This window comes from Mercenaria mercenaria, chromosome 1 (assembly GCF_021730395.1).
Source record: "Mercenaria mercenaria strain notata chromosome 1, MADL_Memer_1, whole genome shotgun sequence".
Classification (NCBI taxonomy): Eukaryota; Metazoa; Mollusca; class Bivalvia; order Venerida; family Veneridae; genus Mercenaria; species Mercenaria mercenaria.
The window spans coordinates 76,655,184-76,677,492 of record NC_069361.1 but is presented as its reverse complement, the minus strand read 5'-3'; the positions used below and the strand labels follow the sequence as shown (position 1 = coordinate 76,677,492).

Genomic DNA, 22,309 nt, shown 5'->3' with positions numbered 1-22,309 from the left:
AGTCGATTCTTACGAAATATGTAAGTTGTTTTGTTCGTTCACAAGTGCGTGCGGTTCAAGTTAGTTGTTCGATAGTTCTATACATTAAAAATTGAAAGATGTTACGTACATTTAACTTTTTTTGTTGTAAAGTTTTGAAGTTTAAACGCTGATTTTTATAGAGCTCTATTTTCTGTGTATGTTATAAGTTACTATGTGCATTGGATCATTATATACCTACATGAATTCTGTAAAAATATGGCTTGTATCACAAGTAAATACGAACAGACAGAAAACTATTCCGTATTGTACGCGTTTATGGCAAATGATTCACAGAGAAAACGAAGTGTAAATTCGCCACGGCAGAGATCCATTAAAATTTACTATACTTTCTAGAACTGCAACCCATAGAAACCCATATATCATCGTAAACTGCAAATTAGAAGCTGTCAAACTACGAAAAGAAAAGGGGATGTAGACCGATTTGTGGTGAAACGCAGCCAGATTGAAGACACTGACCTTTTCTCGGATCGCGTTGTTGCGGCGTCGCGCAGTAAACGACCCTAATTTCGTATTCTTTGTGAATCATTTGCCATAAACACGCGAAATTTAACACGAAACCTGTCTTATTTTACTGAAAATACATTATGCGGATGAAATAAGCCCCCATTTTACACGAGAACATGCCAAAAAATGAAAAATTGAGGGGTTTTATGGATACTTCTTTCACCTATACCACATAACGAAGGCACATTTTCGTCCAAATTACGGTGAATTGCTACATTATAACATAAACCCTTATTAGAAAAATGAATTAAACGACCCGTTACACGCGTAAATTAGATAAAATACTGCAAACCGAGCGATATGGCAAAGAAACGTATTATCAAATGTTGGTGTCGGACAGAACATCTTGAACTTGGTGTCAGTAAGAACCTTCCTTGCGAATCATGTGGTGTCAGACAGAACATTTGTGGTCTTGAACACCTCGTATTTTCGGAAGTAATGAAGATTTCAACGGGATATTTTGCAGACAAAGAGATAGAATGTTGGGCTTTTATTATGCCGGAATCCTTAGGCGGTGCCCGATCGTTGTTTTTTCCTGCTTATGTGTGTGCTTGTAGGTCTGTGTATCTTGGGCGGTGCGCAACAGTGTTGTTATATCTTACTTGTCTGTTTGTTTATCTATGTAAGTTAGTTATGTGTGTGTGTTTGTCTTTTGTACGTGAGTGTCTACGCTGCTGTGGTATACATTGTAGGGTTATAACTGTGATTAAGGAACGTAGAATTCCCTTTTGAATATTCAACCTTGTTCCATTTTTCCCTTCAACCCCGCACCCCCCCCCCCCCCCCCTTCTACCCCCTACCCCTTTCTCCCCCTATTTCTATATTTTCATAAAATTAAAATGTACTTGTTGGATTTCTGAAACAACCCGTCTATAATATTTTTCCGTTACAGCTTCTTTTTGTTGTGGACCTACTTTGAAAATGCGTGGCTCTGTGGCTGTGCTTATGGTGCTCTGTGCTTCCGAGAAATCTACCCTTACCTATCTCTTGGCACGGAAACCACATTGAGACTCTGGATATATTCTCTCGGCCAGTTTCTGTAATCTGGTTAGGGTAATGCGAGTAAACATCTTGTTTAAAAAGCGAGATGCCTCGACAGTTGTTGCAGTCAATGCGGTCACTCTTGTTCTTGTAGAGAGTTACGATGTTAGCGTCTCTCATGTCTTGAGGAGCTGCACCTTCTCTCTAGCATTGAATTAGGAGTCGATGCAGTGGTTTTAGCAAACTGGGTTTTCCACTATTTATGACTTCAGTTGGGATGCAATCCTTGCCTGGAACCTTTCCTGAAGGCAACTGGTCAATAGCTTTGGCAAGTTTCTCCGCTGAAGGTTCATTGTCAAGCTCTAACATCATGGGTAGTTGATTAGTAACATCAATGGCCAACTGTTGAAGAATGTTTTCTCTGGAGTACAGCTCACAACAGTTTTCCACCCATATGTCAAGTGGATTTGAGGGGTGCTGTTTTCTTCACTCCCGGTCCGACTGCTTTTTTGATGCTGTCGTACATGCCCTTGATGCGGATTGTTGGATTGTGTTGTAGAGGGATTTTTGCGGGTTTGTAGGGCAGAGTGTTTGGCATCGATCAGAGGGTCGAGTTTCTCGACGTTGTGGTCGAACCAGTAATTCCAGTAATTCTTTTTGGTTCCTGTTTTCTTGCCAAAGATGGTAATGTGTGTTGCATTCCCCAAGTTGTTCCATAGTTGGGTTGAGGCTTGGTCATAGTCTCTAACCAGGGATGAGTCAAGAAGGCTAACAAATTCAGATGACAAGTGTGGCAACTTTATCATGCTAGCATTGATTCTAGGCTTTCTTTCTTGCTTTGTTATACGGAACCTTTTGGGTTGTATCTTGATGCTTGAGCATACATAAGGTTGGCTGAGACACTGTCAGAGCTGTGAGAGTTTCTGGTAATGAGAAAGTGTCTCAGATGTCTGCGTCTTGTTAGTAGTAGGTGAAGCTGATGCCAGCGTTTGGACCGAGGATATACTGTGCTGTTATTTGGTGCTGAAGTAGGTGTTGGTCACGCATAGCTCGTGATATGAACACAGCTCCAAGAGACGTTGCCCATTTTCATTGCACTTTCCTACTCCAAAGCAGACGGGACAGTTAGGCCAAGCATCATTATCATTTGCTACACGAGCATTGAAATCGCCCAGTACGATAAACTCTTCCTATTGTGGGATGCTTATGATGGGGGTGTCCAATTGGCTGTTAAACTCATCCATGAGTGTTTGGGCATACACACAAAACAGACTAATGGGCCTGATTCATTCAAGCTACCAGAGTCAGCAAGTCGAGTCCCTTGCAGTGAAGCTATGTCAACTTTCAGGTGCAGTAGCTCATTGTTGATGATGGCTGTCAAACGTAAAGAGTTGTTGTGGGAGTCTTTATGTGAGGAGTTGTTGTTGTGGGAGTCAAATTGGCGGAAAATGACGTATTTTTGTCAAGAATTTTCTGAAAACTATGTAAGTGTTACTTTGTCTGTAGTTTTCTCTTAATTTCAATATGGCCAGTCCATAGAGCTATGTTTTAGCTTTAATCGGCATCAGTCGTTGGCTAAATAGATGTAAGATCAAAAAAGTTATTGAAGGCACCAGTTGGGTGATTGGGGTAATATTTTGAAAGACCTTCATTTTTTCCCTCCATTTTAACGCATCTAAACCCTACTAAAGCCTTTATGTTGTTAACTATGATTAACCATTTACTAATTAAGAAATTCATCCAATTTTCACGCACATAAGTACATTTATCGCCGATTTATTTCACTTTATGCATGTTATGTTGTTGTGGGGATGACTTTATGACAATTTTTTGTTGTGGGTAAATATTGATTGGAAGGTCCTGGGTTTAGGTCTGTTGAAAATGAGTCTGTGTATCACTGAAAAGTGTAAGCTGATACAAAATTAAGCAGTGTTATGCACATATTGGTTAAAGTGAATATGTCTGTGATATTTTTCTGCCAGAGTGATAGAATTTTTAAAAAGCGCGGAAGGATAAAATATGTTATAAGTATTATTAAGAGATCAATTACCGGTTGAACATATACATGTATTGGAAAACGTTTTGTTAAAAAAATACACAAAAAATACAGTTAGTTAAATATATAGTCCCCTTACACAATTTACTTAACACAATTAACTTTACTTACCGATACAGGTACATTTGTACAATTTTTAGAAGAAATTTTCTTCCGGGCTTTTTAAAAATTCTACCACTCTAGCAGAAAAGTATCATTAACCAATATGCGCATAACACTGCTTAATTTTGAATCAGCTTACACTTTTCAATGATACCCAGACTCATTCTTGCCAGACCTGAACCCAGGACCTTGTTTACCCACAACAAAACAATTGTCCTAAAGTCATCCCCACAACAACATAACATGCATAAAGTGGGAAAAAAATCTGCGATAAATGTATTTAATGAGCGTGAAAATTGGATGAATTTCTTGATTTGCAAATGATTAATCATAGTTAACAACATGAAGGCCTGAGTAGGGTTTAGATACGTTAAAATGGAGGGGAAAATGAAGGTCTTTCAAAATATTACCCCAATCAGACAACTGGTGCCTTCAATAACTTATTTGTTCTTAAATCTATTTAGCCAACGACTGATGCCGATTAAAGCCAAAACATAGCTCTATGGACTGGCCATATTGAAATTAAGAGAAAACTACAGACAAAGATACACTTACACAGTTTTCAGAAAATCCTTGACAAAAAAATGTCATTTTCCGCCAATTTGACTCCCACAACAACAACTCCTCACATAAAGACTCCCACAACAACACTTTACGTTAGACCCCCCTGCTTTCTGAGGTCAGAGATAGACACATTAGATCAGACGATAAGCCAGTTGTCATAGTACGTACATTTCAGGACCCGATCCTGAGTGCTGCTTTCATTGTTGTTTTCATGACAGATACTGTCCACTTGTCGGAGATTATCCTAAGCCCCACGCACCAAGTGAGGCAGGTGGCCAGTGGCGGGACAACACCTAATTGACTGAGGGCTGCTCCCGTTTTATATCGGGCGGTAGCTGTCCAATAAGTTAGAGAATTTCTCCCACCGTTGGGAATGACCCCTTGCGCCTGACTGTACACCAATTAAGCTTGGGCATAGAACCGGTAGCTGTCATTCCCCGTGTTGGTTCTGCGCTGAAAACGTAGCTGGAGTTTCCTCTCCAGTGCACACAAGTCTGGACAAGTTGTGTGGAGAGACTGAGTTGCACAAGCCTCAGAATCCCCTCTAGGTTTCAATGGCAGAATCCAGAAAAGTAAAACCAATACATTTGTGACCATATTGACTGCAGGAGCTGCCGTGAATCTGCCAGGGTTTGACAAACAGCCGTCTTCTAATGGGTTCCACTCCGGATTTTCTGTCGGGGTTTCCACACCTAACCTTTGACTGTCCCAAGTCATCCACAATCCAGCAGAGCTATTTAACCATAACTAGGGATCTGTTCGCGGGCATATCCACACATACCGTATGTCTTAGGGCAGACTTCCTCCAAATTATTTGATCCGCAACTGAAGAAGTAGATGCATAAAAGCAGCAATAATAATGTGGAGAGCAATAGTATAATTATAAACTTAAACTAACTTGTTTAGAATAGGAATATGCAAATAAAATAGCAATTAACACATTTTAAAAACTATAACAAGTGCCGTCTAAGATGTCACTTAAAGAGAGAAAATAAACACAGAAATTGTCCTTGATTTTTCTTTGAAATATCATATATAGACTGACATCAGACTTTAGAACACCAAGATAACTAAATATATAAAGTGTCTACCAACAGCCTGGATACCTTCTGGTTCAATGCAAACTATGGTCGGGATATCCGTGAAGAAGAAAACAGTTATGGATTTGGTCTTGGTGGATGTGACAGTAGGGTTGGGAGTAGGTTGCATGATACTAATTCATTTCCTTCTTTATTTCATATAAATGATTTTGTCTACAGACATTATTTTCGGTATTTTAGTTATTTCAGTGATAGAAAAAACATTAAAGCAAATTAGTTTAACATGTCTACTTACAAAATATCTCAAAAAATATATTGAGAATTATGCTTATTTAGCTCTGAATATGTGATTTAGACTCCCTTTACATTCTTATGAATGCGATGTTCGCTTTTTTTGTTTTGTTTCAAGTACAAGAAATACAGATGTAAGACGTGTTGTAAGCTATATTTGATGCGCTCACTGTGCCCACTGTAGTGCTCATAGTTTCCATCATGAAAGATAATATATTTTATTCAGGTATCGATTTGTCCTTATATTTGTCCAGTTTCCTTAGATAGTTTTTATTCAAGCCAGAAAACTGAGGTGTCTTCATTCTGGAATAGTTTAGTAAATTTTAAAGAGAGCAGAGAAATTCATTGATTCTAAATCAACTTGTTTTCATCAATGATGATGAGTAGCATCGAAATTATATTTGTTGTTTCATTCAGACCTCTGCAACAACACAAAGACAACATTACATTTTTACTATTTTTAAGACTTCAAGCTCTATTATGAATGGCATTGTACTGACCGATGACCATGGATGCTGGTCGGATGGGTTTGAACCTGGCTTAGCCTTTGTCCTTACGTTGTTGGTCTTTTTGTTCTAAGTCTGAAAAGCTTTCATTTACGACAATCGGACATCGGGTTATAAAGATATGATTTCTCAAATAGCGCTTCCCCTACATAAATTTCAAGTAAGTTAGTCTCGAGTTAGAAAGTCAATATCTTAAGTTGGTTTTCTAAATTTTGAGATAATAAGTCGATGATATCTCGGATATTGGGGACGGAACTGAACGTTCATTCCTTTCACAGTTTGGTCCTGGGCTTTTTCCTCAATGGCTGTGATTGTTTGACTCAGTGACTCTCATATGCTGCTTTAATTTATTTGTCGTCTATCCCGTATCGTCGGGCTCTTGTTAATGGTGTTCCCTCGTTGCCTATATACATTCTTTGAGAACATACCGACGTGTGTTAAGGATTCACATAGCTGGAATAACTTTTAGCATTTCTATCTAAGTTAATTATGTTAATAAATGTCGTATTTTTCATCTACATTTACATGTACAGTGTACTGCCCAACAATCAATACTGATTATAGCTGGGAAGCGTCTTGTCTAGGACAGACTGTTAAAAGATGAGCAAGCTCATTAGGTGCAAAGTTAAAAAGAACTACAATTACTAAGATTAAAAACAGATATAGATTAGAAAGTTACAGTTGCCAGCCTCTCAATGAATAGAATCAAGCTGGGGCTGGACTGTATGTGTAGTGGGGAGACCATTCCAGGAACGAATTGTTCTTGGAAAAAAGAAGTTTGAGTGGTATTGCTTGGTATGAGATGGTATGGTCAACTTCAATAAGACTGCATTTTATTTTGAAAAATATAATGACGGAATTTTTGATACGGCAATTGCCAGTTGAGATCATTAAGCCTTTGAGTAACGCCGCTTGTTTGGCCATATTTATTACATACGTATCGAGCTGCATATCGTTGTACTCGTTCAAGGGTGCCATATAGAAGAGCAATATTCAATCTGTGGGTGGACATAGGTGTTGTAAGCTGTTTCTTTTACTTTTCTGTTGTTAGTTTTGACATTTCTTTTGATGAATCTAAGTGAATTGTTTGCATTTGATGTGATGTTATCAATATGTTTTGACCAACTGAGACCTTTACTTAGTGTGACGCCCAGGTATCTAGCAGCTTCTCTAGTTTTAGTGCTATATTATGGAGTGTATAATTGTAGATGATATGTTTTTTCTTTCATGTGATCCTCAATTCCTCACACTTATCCGGATTGAACTCCATTGACCAGTCCTTTTCACAGGCTTCAAGGGAATGGAGATCATTTGTAGGGATTGGGAATCAAGGGAGGATTTAACCGTCAGATAGACATTTAGTGTCATCTGCAAAACGTCGTGACATACTTTTATTGGACTCTGGGAGGTCATTGATTTTGGCTAATAAGAGACAGGGCCTATGACTGACCCTAGTGGAACCCCAGACAGAACAGGAAGTTCATCCGAAGTGAAGCCATCCACAACTACTCTTTGGGATCGGTCCTTGAGAAATGACTTGATCCACTGGGATACTAATGAGTGGACTCTTAGGGTATCGAGCTTATGAATTAGTGTGTGATGGTCAACCTTGTCAAAGGCTTTACTGAAATCCATTACGATGACGTCAGTTTGTCAACTTCTAAAGAAGTCAACTTCTCCCCAGAGTTGCCCACCTCCCTACCCTAGAGCAGTTCAATGCTGCAGTTTGCAGCATGGAACATGTCTCGCATTAGTAGTTATCCTGCAAACTCGAGTTTTAATCTTTTTTATATCACCAAATTTATTTTTAGTTTCTTCCACTCTAAATTTTTTTATCACTATATTCTTTCTCTTCTTGATTTTGACGCGCAAAACGTCTACGTTCCCGCAAGGGGTTTGACGTCAGATAGTTTGTTGGCCATTTTCAAGATTGTCAAATAGGCCTACCTCCGTTTCGTCGAACTTGATTAGGGGCCTACAATAAAAATATCATAACGGTAGATCTATTTAGGCCTAAAAAAAAATCTTTGTTTCCGGTAACATGCTGAAAAAAATTAGGGTCGGTAGGTCGGAATTTTTTTTTTTTTGGAAATTTTTTTTATTAAGGGGGACTTTTCGGAAATTATTTTTTTTGTCAAAAAATGATTACAAATAAGGGGGTTATGCCTTTAGAGCATCAGTAAGTTGATTTCTAACATCACTGGCTATGTTTAAAGCATAAAAAAGTGCAGTTTTGCATCTTTTTGTTAAAAAGTTGAAAAAAATATTCTCCAAGGCCATAAAAACATTTAGGGTCGGGCCAAAAATTTAGGGTAGGTCGGGATACCGGAAACAAACAATTTTTTTAAGCCTTATTAGGTCTTTCATGCACTTAATTAATTCTCTAGATCTAACAGTTTGAGGTCGGTCCTTGATTCCCTCAAAAATGCCGCACACACACGCACACACACACACACCTTAAATAGATTCAAGCTAATTGGATTTTGGCAATAGCCTATAAAGAGAAAAACGTTTCCTGATGAAATTATTAACGGAGTGTGTCTTTCGTCTCCGGTTCAGTTGACTTTTAATAAGATTTAAAGGCGTTCGCAAGGTCATCCTTCATGCACCCTCTAATAATTTTGGGATGGTGTATGAGACATTTCCATAACCTCACGCACGAACACTCGCACCTTTTGACCTCTACGAAAGAGTTGCTTCCCTTAGCTGAGTCAGGTACCATTTACGCATGACGGAAGTGGAATCAATAGACGATAACAAAATTTAGGGTCACTAAGAAAATGTGATAAAAATACCTTTATTTAAGGCCCATTAACTACTAAAGGGTTCAAAATGATGTCCGACGAAATATTACGAAGGAATCCACAAGATGATTTTGATTTAATTCAGCGTGTAGGCAGTGGAACGTACGGAGATGTGTACAAGGTAAACACTCAAAATATTTGAAGATCTTCCTGTCAGTTTACTGTCAAAATACTGAAAATATTACTATTATTATAATTTATCATCTTTTGTCGCGAAAGCCATTCAATGCGATGGCTGTGACATTTGGTTTCATAGTCGTTGTGCCAACATTGGTCCCAAATCATTTAGCATATTACGTCGAACCTGTCAAACCTGGATCTGCACACATTGTGGTATTCCAAATCTGTCATCTAGTTGGTGCCTGGAGTTAGATGAACTCTCTACTACTAACCGTTACATGGACCTAACAAATCCCATCCATGAACAGTCATATGGAAATAGTGCAGCCCATGTCACATCCTACCCAGCATCTTCTACACCAAGAAAGGATTTTATTCAACATACTGACATAGGGCTCACTCAAATTGAACATTCAAAAAATATTTCCTCAGACTCGGACCCTGTTATTCGCAGTAAGGTATCATCACATTTGGACAGTGTTATCTCTGAACCGGAATCCCCCTTACTGTCAGCGTCATCAATTAGTAACTCTTCGATCGCTACAGAAAACATTTCATCAACTATTCCAAAAGGTCAGTTCTAATGTGTAATTATAAACTTTCAAAGTGTCAGAAATAAGCAAACGGATCTGTATAACATTATTACTTGTATGGAACAGGATGCTGTGATAGGTGATGAGACTCATTTTCAGCCTGATTTACTTGATGCAGAAATATTACCTTATGGTATCCCTGATGAGCACCGTTATAAAATATTCAGGAAAGACAGGAGGACTCTAAACGACAGGGGTGGTGGTGGGGTAATGGTTATGGTGAAACCAGAATACGAATGCGAGGAATGCCCGGGCCTTGACACAGAATGTGAACTCAAGTGGGTCAAAGTCATAACAAGAAGAAAGGACAAACTCTTAGTAGGAGCATTTTATCGTGAACCGAAGTCACCTATAGAAGCACTGGACCACCTGAATACCTCTCTTCGTACCATCACATCCTCACAGAAATACAGTAATTTCAAGATTATATTGGGAGGCGATTTTAACCTCGGGGATATTGACTGGTCAACAGGCAGTGCACCAACAGGAGCCCGTGACAAGAGCCACTGTGACAAGCTATGTAATATCCTGAGTGAGCACAGCCTAGAACAAGTAAACAGAAACAATACAAGACAGGGAAGACTACTAGATCTTCTCATCCCAACCTCATACAGAAATGTTCCACCTGCCCTCCTATTGGTTTGTCCGACCATGATGTCCTTGCAGCGATCACACTCCTCCGTGCAACCACCCAGAAGAAGGCTAGCCGTACTGTCTATAACTACAAGAAGGCCAACTGGGACAAAGTACATGAAGAGTTATCTCACGCCAAGGACAGATTCCGTCAGAGTTACAGCAGACGGAGTGTGGAAGAAAATTGGAATGTTTTTAAGACCTCTATATTCAAGGCCATGGACTCCTTCATACCTAAGAAACAGTTGAAGAAGAAATCAGATATATTCCATGGATGAACACTGATATTAAACGAATGATCCAGAAAAAACATAGACTTTATAACAGATCGAGGAAAAACCACAACCCTGACATCAAAGAACAATTCAAAGATCTCCGAAGAAAGGTACGAAACAAGATACACTCTGCATACTACAACTATTTGAATAACCTACTTGATCCTGAAACCGATACCACTTCCAAGACCTTCTGGAGATACATCAAAGCCATAAAGCAAGATACCATGAATATAGGGACCCTGAAAGCAAATGGGAAAATAGCAGACACACCAAGAGAGAAAGCTGACATGTTGAATGAGCAGTTCACCTCTGTATTCACATGGGAAACCAGCGCCACAACACCTGATAAAGGCAACTCACCATATTGTCCAATGGAAAACATACATGTAACCATTAAAGGGGTGGAGAAATGTATTAAACGTCTCAATGAAAAGAAAGCAACTGGACCTGACAAAATTCCTATCTCCATCCTTAAGAAGAATTCTGATGTCATAGCCCCAGTACTCGCTGCAATCTATCAGCAATCAATAGACTCTGGAGAAGTACCATCAGATTGGAAGGATGCGAACGTTGTGCCCATCTTTAAGAAGGGCGACCGCTCGAAGCCAGAAAACTATCGCCCAGTTTCATTGACAGCTGTGGTTTCCAAGATGATGGAACACATTGTGGTTTCTCAGATTATGAACCACCTTGATGACCAGAACATCCTCCATGAGAACCAGCATGGATTCAGAGCCAGGCGATCATGTGAGTCTCAACTGATTATGACACACCGACGATATAGTCAAACACCTCGACAATAAACATCAAGTCGACATGGCCATTTTAGATTTCTCAAAAGCGTTTGACAAGGTCTCACACTCATACCTATCAGAGAAGCTTAGATACTATGGGATCCAGGGTAGCACACGGAGGTGGATAGACTCGTTCCTAGCTGACGGCTTCCAGCAGGTGGTGGTGGACAATGCCTCATCAGACAGGACACGTGTAACATCTGGTGTTCCTCAAGGATCGGTACTCGGCCCAATTCTGTTTCTTCTTTATATTAATGACATCACTAACAACATTTTATCAACTATTAGACTTTTCGCAGATGATTGCGTAATATATAGACCCATACGGAGGACCTTGAACGTCTTGTGCAGTGTGGAGATACATGGTGCATGGAGTTTAACGTCAAGAAGTGTGCGATCATGCAATTCACTACAACATACAGGAAGAGCCATTATAACTATCATATGAAAGGTCAACAACTTGAATCAGTTCAACACCATCCGTATTTAGGCGTGGAGCTAACATGAAATTCAACTTACACATTAACAACATCTCCAAAAAGGCATCTAGCGTACTAGGATTTTTGAAACGTAACCTGAAACACTGTCCACAGAAGATAAAAGAACGAGCATATCTCAGCCTAGTCCGCCCGAAACTTGAAAATGCATCATCAGTCTGGAATCCACAACAGAACACACAGATCAAACAACTAGAGCAGGTTCAAAGTAATGCTGCTCGCTTTGTATGTAACAAGCCGTATAACCCTAACAAACCAGACAGTGTCTCTGCTATGATCACCAACCTGAACTGGACTCCATTATACCAACGCAGAATTAAAGCCGATCTCATCCTACTGTATAAGACGGTCAACGGCCTAGTAGCCATTGTAGTGATTTACCACCCAATGCTAGCACTGATGAGAAGTACACGACACAGCCATACAGTCAAGTTCATAACATTCCAGTGCCGCCTCAATATCTACCAGCATTCCTTCTTCCCCAGAACAGTTACTCATTGGAACAGACTACCAGAGTCAACCGCTACAGCTCCCAGCTTGGAGGCATTCAAATCAGCCATCCAGCAGGTGCCAGCAGCAACAGTATTCTGAGAGTGAGGGATGTGTGTACAGTGTATTATACATGTTTGACTTTTAAATTTGGACATTCTTAAAGTTTTTACCGTGACAAATTCACACTACACGCATGTACAGTTTCACCCCTCGTTAGTAAATGTCTGCTTGCAGATTTTGACGAGTAACCAAGTTGAAGTTGAAGTTGTCTATGTCTGCATGCTGAATTACAACTTGAGTTTTGCTTGTTATTTAACTTCGTGATCTGTATGATAAACTATTTGTGAACCAGTTTCAAGACTAAATTCCATGTTTTTGGAAGTGTCTAGGTGTCCAGTTACCTGAAGCCTAGTTGGTAACAGGATGCCTAGCCTGTGTTCTAACCGTCTTAGGTGCTGGCAACTTGATACCTAGTATATCCAACAGGGGTTTTCTTGGGGTCCAGTAATCTATGAATTATGTATTTCTCTGTTCAAATCATTTATATCAAATGTTTTACATAGTGGGCGTGAAATGAAGCCATTATATTTTATAAATTATGTATTACACTAGCGTAATAAAGCTTCTGTGTTGATATTGTTTTAAGTATAGGTGATGTTGATCAACTTTACTTGGTCAATATATATATAAATATGTAAAGAAAGAAGAAATTTGATGTTTAATCAGGAAAAGTTGACTTGTGACAAAAAGGATGCTATGACACATGTTATATTTGTGCCATTCCACGTTGATTTTTTAAAACTCATTGGATAAGATTAATTAAATCATTGGCAAACATTTCGTTGTTTTCTTCATTATATTCTTAGAAATAAATAAATTCAGCTCCAATTATACTTGGCAGTTTTAAGAAGTTCTGGCAAAATTATTGTGAATATTAATTTTGGATTTTGCCTCTAACTTCAATTAATTGATGTCGATAAAACCTTCAGTTTTGAATCCCCAACTCCAACTGAAAAATAGCAAACCTCCAGTTTTTGGATTCTGAACTTATCACATGTACAGGGGTGTAAAATTCCATTCGCCCACTCGCATTGGTGAGTTTAAGTCTGGAGAGGATGAGTGGACCTCGCTGTATATTCGACCGATTGGGCAAGTGCTTTTTATATTGTAACTTTACCAAAATTCAGCAAAAAATGTTTTAAATAATATCACGAAAAATGAGAACAAACTTTGTGTCTGTAGACGCTTTAAAATTCAATTGCTTACCAATAATTATAACTAATGCAATTACTACAAGAAAGCCAGTCAAGATAAACTTATATATCTGAGTTAATGTTATTATTGTCAACATTTATTTTCACGTACTTTGTCAAAGCAAGGCAAACTAACATCCGTAGTTTATTTGGAGAGTGACCAGGTGGTGGAGATGACAAAAGTTAAAGAAAAAGAAAAATGCCAGCTGTGAAAAGAAAATTTAAGCAGAATGAATATGATTAATTAAAATGGAAATGTAGTGTACAAGAGAATATTATTTCTCTATTGTGTGTTGTATTTGTTTGTTTGTTGTACATAATACCTCTTTCATAAAAGTGACAGTATTAAAAATGTCATTAAGATAGTTGTAATTTTATTAGGGCGAATGACTGTTCACTAAAGGCAAGTAGATTTTACAGGCTTCTAGTCCTGCAGGGTGAGTGGTGTGAAAAAATATTTTACATCCTAAATGTATGAACATAATTTAAATCTGTTACCTATAAATTCTCATGTTTGAAATAATTTTACTTGCTTGAAAATAGGGTAAAAATTAGGACTTAAACTACAATATGTAGACATTGGTAATGTTGACTTCAGCCATACTAAGATTCAAAACACATAATTCAATAGGAAAAAGTTTTTATGAACCACATGCTGATTTTTAACATGAGACATAATTTTATTTTGGTTATGTGTTTCAAAGTATTCAAAGTTTTAGGCCATTTTTAAACTGAAAATGAAGCAACCTTAGTTTGAGCCAGTAGCCTAAGAGGCATGATGACAATATTCCTGACAGGTGTGATATTGAATTCTGGCCGTGGTTTTGCAGAACTAACTCTGAAAGGCAGACATAGCATTTAGTTTAAGGTGCAGAACAGACGATTATCTTGCTACCAACTAGATAATAATTTTTATTTTTTTCAACTTCTTTTTCTAAATTCCTACTTTTTTCACTTTTCAATCTCTTAGTTACCTATGTTTTGAGAAGGAAATGGGCAGTTATACAAAATTTTAATAGCCTCACAGGGCTCCAGATAATTTTATTGGCCTATGAGTATTCACTCATCATATTTTTTTGTGAAGGAGTAAAATAGTAAAATCCGAAATTGATCAGGAGTAATTTTACTCCTGAAAATTTGAAAATGTGAAAAAAACAGAAATCAGTTTTATAACATATTTATCGGGTGTAACACCCATGAATTTGTTTGCAGTTCAGTTTCAATTCAGCATTCAAGTTTTTGCTCCCTTCAATGGCTTGCTTTGGCTTCACACTCGCTACTGAATCCAATAGAATATTCAACATACCTTAAGCTATGTTTTAGGGATCATTTTTGTTGATTTAAAGAATGTTTGTTTACTTTCACATTCTTAGAAAGAGACATTTTTGTTGTTTACTCCGCACAGGAAGTTGATATTTTAAATCGGCACCACTTTAAGCTACACTACCGTGCCATCAATATTAATTCCTATCTATTTGATTTACGCATGTATTGATTGTATGATATAGTTTAACCTAGGTGTATAGAGTACAATTCAATGTGTGTGTACGTTCAATGTGGGAGAATTAATGCCGGCCGTGCTCTGTTACATAAAGCATCCAGACGATTCAGATTTTGTTTACGCTAGTAAAAAGTCATTGCGCGCGTTTCTGTAATTAGATATACGTTTTTATATACTTAATAGTTATCAAACATGCGTATATGCGTTATTTCAAAGCGTAATTTATGCTAATACGCATCTTATCTGGAGCCCTGGCCTCAGGAGTTATTCTCTTTGAACAAAATGTAGGGTATGAATACTGTCTAAGCAGGTAATATGGAATGAAAACAATGTGTTGGTTTTAAATCACATAGTCAAAGGCATATTTGCTTTAAGTAAATGAAAAGAAAAGGGGTTTCGAATAGCATGCAGTGAAATTCGTGTCAACTGAAATCAGGAACACTCATATTGCAGAATGTCAGAAACTGAGCTGCAGAATAGACACCCTTCTTCCGTCTTAAAGAAAACAACCTAAACATGCAAATATCAGCTATTGTTGTAAAAATAGAATAAGTAAGGATCTGTTTATTAGGGACTATTTTCGATTCCACGATTGAAGCACATTTTTGACCGAATTACTGCTGTATAGCCTGAAGTCGGCTATTAATAGTGTTTAACAAGGAAGATATATTGTAATTCCTGGAAACTGTGACATTACTGTAAATTGATAATAACAGGCTTATTTGTTTCATTGTCCTTTTGACATAATAGGAGCTCATCTTGCACTGCATATCAGCCTTGGAAATAGTTACGAAATATCATAAGAAAAAGGATTTTTAAACGCAAAATCAACAAAACCACTCGCTTTGATACTAGATCATGATACTGGTCGGATTTCTTGGACATGGTGCATATTGTCAAGTGTAACAGAATCTTGAATAAGGCTGTAAAGGTGCCTTTCATCCAGCTAAAGCACATGGATACACATCGGTTGGACTTTTCTCTGTCTAGCAACCATTCATGAATTTCATCCATTAAATTTTTATCATTAATTAGTGAAAAGATTGAGGAGGTAGAACTTCGGAGTTTCTAAACTTTCTTGATAAAACTATTCATTCTTTTGTAAGTGTATAACAGCTTAAACAAAGTGTCAAAATGTTCAAACTAAAAATCTTTATAGTTTCTTTTTTTGTTTGCTTTTAAATTTTTTATCAAAATTAACAGGATCTGCTCCTGGAAGTGGATGTGGCCATAAATTTTGATTTAAGAAAATAAGAAACATATCCGTGTTTCAGATTGTTAGCTTGAGAAGTTGCTTGATAATGATTACCAGTATGTATTTAAGAATTAATACATAAGGTCAACATTTTAGACGTTTAAGCTTAATTGCCTGTAAATGTTACCTCTTCTTATTCTTGACCATATTTTATCTGATAATAAATTTTTGTGAACAATTGTGTTACATGATTCAACATTTCTGATTGTTTTAACATTGTTTGAACCTGATAAATATTGAGAATTGCATCCACTCAAAATGTAACACTAGAATGCGCAAATAAATGGCAGAAGTCGCCGCTGAAGGACTGCACAGTAAGTAAACTGACCAGTATCTTTTGTGCTATATGCAATGAGGTAAAATATGCATTGCTGTATCAGTGAATGCCAACGAAACACAAAATCCGCCTTCAAAATGGTTCCCAGGTTGTCATTCTCATGTATGATCTTTAAAATAAAATGATTTTCTAGAGAATCTACTTATTTCCGATTAAAGCACAATGTCTTCGCAGCCATACGCATGTATTCAATTGTTTCAATTCTGTTAATCACAAAAGATACTCACCGTGTGGTCCTTCAGCAGCGAATTCCGCCATTTATTTGCGCATTCTAGTGTTATGTTTTTTGCGAATGATCTGTTATTTGCGCATGCTGGTGTTACTGGATATACACGGTGGTTTTGAAATATTTAAATCTAGGCCTCTGGTCCAAGATGAATATATTTTAGAGTGGAGTCTGTAGGCTAGTAAAGTTTTCATTGACAAGTAAATTGTTAAACATCGACCATGTTTCATTCTCAGCATATTATTATAAGTGAATATATGTATGAAGTTTATGATACAGGTACGTTTAAATGCATACAGTATATATTGTGAAAGCACAGTGTAGTACCAAATTAAATTCTGGTCCTGTTGACTGTCAATCTATTTTTTTTATCGCAAAGTGGTAGAGAGCAATCTTGGATCATCATCAGTTTATTTGCTGTGTCAGTCGCTCTGTGCACCTATTTTGCTATAAAATGCTTCATTATATTTTCAGGCAAGGGAGAGAAACTCTGGTGAACTAGCAGCCATTAAGATAATCAAACTTGAGCCGGGAGATGACTTCGCCATCATACAGCAGGAGATCATAATGATGAAAGACTGTAAACATTCTAACATCGTAGCTTACTTTGGAAGTTATTTGCGGTAAGCAAACATTCTAACATCGTAGCTTATTTGGACGTTATCTGTGGTAAGCAAGCATTCTAACATCGTAGCTTACTTTGGAAGTTATCTGCGGTAAGCTAACATCGTAGCTTACTTTGGAAGTTACCTGCAGTAAGCAAACATTCTAACATCGTAGCTTACTTCGGAAGTTATCTGCGGTAAGCAAACATTCTAACATCGTAGCTTACTTTGGAAGTTTTCTGCGGTAAGTTACTTTGGAAGTTATCTGCGGTAAGTAAACATTCTAACATCGCAGCTTACTTAAGAAGTTATCTGCGGTAAGCGAGCATTCTAACATCGCAGCAAGCATTCTTACATCGCAGCTTACTTTGAAAGTTACCTGCGGTAAGCAAGCATTCTAACATTGCAGCTTACTTTGGAAGTTACCTGCGGTAAGCAAACATTGCAGCTTACTTTGGAAGTTATCTGCAGTAAGCAAGCATTCTAACATCGGAGCTTACTTCGGAAGTTACCTGCGGTAAGCAAACATTCTAACATCGCAGCTTACTTTGGAAGTTATATGCGGTAAGCAAGCATTCTAACATCGGAGCTTACTTCGGTAGTTACATGCGGTAAGCAAACATTCTAACATCGTAGCTTACTTTGGAAGTTATCTGACGTAAGCAAACATTCTAACATCGTAGCTTACTTTGGAAGTTATCTGACGTAAGCAAACATTACAACATTGTCGCTTACTTTGGAAGTTATTTCCTGTAAACCAACATTCTAACATCATAGTTTTGTCTGGTAAGAAAACATTCGTATATCATACTTGTAGCTGACTTTGGAAGTTATCATCAGTAAGCAAACAGTTTAAACATGGTAGCATACTTTAGAAACAAAGATCACAATCAATCTAACATTTGAAATTACTTTGGAAGTTATCTCCAGTAAGCAAAAAAGATATACTAAATATTTTAACACGGTAGCTTACTTTGGAAGTTATCTCCAGTAAGCAAAAAAGATATACTAAATATTTTAACACGGTAGCTTACTTTGGAAGTTATCTCCAGTAAGCAAAAAAGATATACTAAATATTTTAACACGGTAGCTTACTTTGGAAGTTATCTCCAGTAAGCAAAAAAGATATACTAAATATTTTAACATGGTAGCTTACTTTGGAAGTTATCTCCAGTAAGCAAAAAAGATATACTAAATATTTTAACACGGTAGCTTACTTTGGAAGTTATCTCCAGTAAGCAAAAAAGATATACTAAATATTTTAACACGGTAGCTTACTTTGGAAGTTATCTCCAGTAAGCAAAAAAGATATACTAAATATTTTAACACGGTAGCTTACTTTGGAAGTTATCTCCAGTAAGCAAAAAAGATATACTAAATATTTTAACACGGTAGCTTACTTTGGAAGTTATCTCTGGTAAGCAGTCATTCTGACATCAGAGCTTACTTTAGAAGTTATCCCAGATATTAAAGTAACTTACTTTTGAATTTACCTCAGGTAAGCAAAGGGAGAAGTAAATAGTCTAAAATCAGAGTTTATTTTGGAAGTTACCTCTGATGTTCATCATTCTAACATTGTGCCTTACTTTTGAAGTTATCTCTGATTAGCAACAGGAGAATGAATAAATTCTAGCATAGTGCCTCACTATGAAGAAAACATTCAAACAGTGTGGCTCATTTTGGCAATTATATCGAGTATGCCAATCAAAATTTACCCATAAAACCCAATGTTATTAAGGTTGTGACCTGTTGATGTATTATGCTGAACACAAAACCTCCAGTCTGAGTTTGATCATCAAAAGAGGGGAATTTTTTTCCTCGTTAATTTATCTAGGGACAGTACAAAATATTTTGTCCTCCATTCCTTAATTATTTTGGGAAGTTGGAAGCTTTTTGTTGAAAACAGCATTGCTGAAAGATAATATACAGGAAAAAAATACTGTTTCATAATATTTTTGCTTTAAGCAAAGTTCTCTTAAGGTGAAATAATAAATTAAGTGTTTTATATCATTTTTTTCTGCTGCATAACTATATATGCCATTTATCTTAACTATGTTAATGATAAATAGTGACATACTTGTAATTTTACATTTACATGTATTATTTCCCCATGAGGAAGGCCTGTATAAAGTCAAAATAGTGTGAATATTACTTATAGTTATTACATAATTTATAAATACTGTAGTCACCATTAATAATGAAAGGAAAGGGTTAATCGATGTACGTTATTCGCAGTAAAACATAATATATACAGTTTAAACAAATATTATGATTTATTTGTGTATGATGAAAGCACACAGCTGGACAGTAAGAAATTATGAAGAAAAAATAAAGGTGATTGGCCTTGGATATATTGGCCTTTGATGTATCTAGCTGATACAGTTAGTGAAGTGTAAGAGGAAAGTGGTGAAACTGGCAGACTTCCTGATTAGACAAAAGTGACATTGTTGCATAGTTTATTTATAAACCTTTTTATTTAAGGTCAGATATGGAGACAGCTTTAAATCTATAATTATATTGTGCGCAGTTTTGCTGACATTGAAATAAACATTTAATTTAGCAGTGCACATCAAAAAAGCATCTATGATCCTGGGTTTGAAATTGAACTAACACCCTTTGAGCTGTGTACCAGTTAGAGCTGTCATTGATTTTTATGAACTAAAAATATTGTCAATAAATCAATATAATGTCTATTAGACTCTTATGAAATGAATCCATCTAGATTGGTTTCAAGTTTGAATTAACACTTCCTTGCCCTTGAAATATACAAAGGACAGGCATATGATAAGTATAACTAAATTATATATAAATACAACTAAAATTTTATAGTTCACTTTGAAACAATAAGGAGAAATAGTTTTATATTTGGGAAAGATTTTTATCATTTTTCCATCTTGATTCAGATTGTATCAGTATTACTACAAATCATGTATCATATGATAATGTTGACTCGACCATTTTGCATATACAGGAATAATAATATTGACAGTCCTAGTATTTGCTACTATGAATGTTATATACCCGGTACTAAAAATATGAGGATAACTTTACATTTCTTATATATTCTGTGGTACTTAGCTCTGCTATGCTGCCTCATCCCTCAGCTTTACATATGTGTGCGGACCATCATTTACACAGTCATTATGGCATGTTATTTACTGATATATTGTTAAGAGTATTATTTTGGGAGTGGGAGGGGTATTTTAATTTAGGGATTGATTTTATACATGTATGTGTATCTGTTTGGATATTGTATTTACCTGATGTTTGTTCTGAACATTTCAGGCGAGATAAGCTATGGATCTGTATGGAGTATTGTGGAGGTGGTTCAATGCAGGACATTTATCATAGTAAGATAGTATAGCCGTACCATCATGTCACTCTGTTACTCAGATAAATATGTTTGGTTTTACTGCTATGATTTGCATATGTTCAGAAAATCCAAGATTAGTTCGCCCTTATACGAAACCATTTGTACATTTCATAGGCATTTCAAAATTCATTGCATGTACATCACACGTAAAATATGGCACACATGTATGATTGTGATAGAAGTAGAAAGAAAAGAACAAATTTGTATAGCGTGTACATGTATTAACTTACATTGATTAAGCTAAACAACAACAACCCATCTTCACCATGCCACTTTTTAGTTGACTTTATATCGCTTTTGAATAACTTCCAACATTTTGTTATGAAGAAATTAGATTGAAATGGAAGTTGCTCTGATTGGTACTTCATTTTAGCTTGGATGATATTCCTGAAGTAAATAGCCATATCTTGATAAAAGGGTCCTCCGTGGCCGAGTGGTTAAGGTCGCTGACTTCAAATCATTTGCCCCTCATCGATGTGGGTTCGAGCCTCACTCTGGGCGTTGAATTCTTCATGTGAGGAAGCCATCCAGCTGGCTTACGGAAGGTTGGTGGTTCTACCCAGGTGCCCGCTCGGGATGAAATAATGCACAGAGACCTGGGGTCTTCCTCTTCCTCCTCCATTAAAAAGCTGGAAAGTCGCCATATGACCTCAAATTGTGTTTGTGTGATGTTAAACCCAACAAAATAAATAAAGATCTTGATAAAAGTGAATTCATAAATTTAATGCAAAGAATGACATCCTAGAAGTTTTCATAAAAAAACTGGACTTTCACAGATATTGTCATTTGGGTTATGCTGTTGCATATTTGAAAATGTAATATTAAGTTTCCATATTATACTTTGTACTGTTACATTTTTGTATTGCGGTTGCCTTATTTTATGTAATTTTTTTTGTCAATGTGATACCTGTTCACTAATATGAATATATTTACAGTCACTGGTCCTCTAGCGGAACCACAGATTGCCTTCATATGTCGAGAAACACTGAAAGGTCTGCATTATCTACACAGTCGAGGGAAAATGCACAGGGATATTAAGGTAAACTTCTATGAAATCATTCACGGGAGACTACTTTTTGTGGATGCTACAAAATTTAATCCACAAAATTCATGTCCCCAATAAATAGCAGTTTTTGATGAAACCACGAAATTTAATGCCCTCAAATAAAATGATTTTACAGTATATTGCCCTTAATTGAAAAGATTCTTATCACAAATGATTTAAATATGATTGTAAATCATTCTCAACACTTGACATTGTTACTTCCTTATTTGTTAACAGTGTGGATACATTATTTGTATACCTGCCAATTTACAAAACACTTGATAATACCTTATGTAATGTAGATGAAACTAATAATGTTAATATTGTGGGTATCTGCATTGTGTTTTTGCAAGAACATTGATTAATTGTTGAGCAGATAAAGAACCTCGTTGGTGTATAGTGGAAGCTTGGACTTTG

The 22,309-nt window shown here is 36.8% G+C and overlaps 1 protein-coding gene across 5 annotated transcripts in view; it reads left to right on the top strand.

Annotated features, from left to right (window-relative positions):
- The first annotated feature begins 8,802 nt into the window (after positions 1-8,802).
- Positions 8,803-22,309, top strand: part of LOC123533487 (mitogen-activated protein kinase kinase kinase kinase 3-like) — a 96,024-nt gene continuing 82,517 nt past the window's right edge. For all 5 annotated transcript variants that reach the window (XM_045315158.2, XM_045315152.2, XM_045315147.2 and 2 more), the window contains exons 1-4: positions 8,803-9,011; positions 17,344-17,492; positions 20,760-20,824; positions 21,783-21,886. In XM_045315158.2, the coding sequence (XP_045171093.2) occupies positions 8,919-9,011; positions 17,344-17,492; positions 20,760-20,824; positions 21,783-21,886 (411 nt within the window). In that variant the 5' untranslated portion in view covers positions 8,803-8,918. The remainder of the gene's footprint in view (positions 9,012-17,343; positions 17,493-20,759; positions 20,825-21,782; positions 21,887-22,309) is intronic.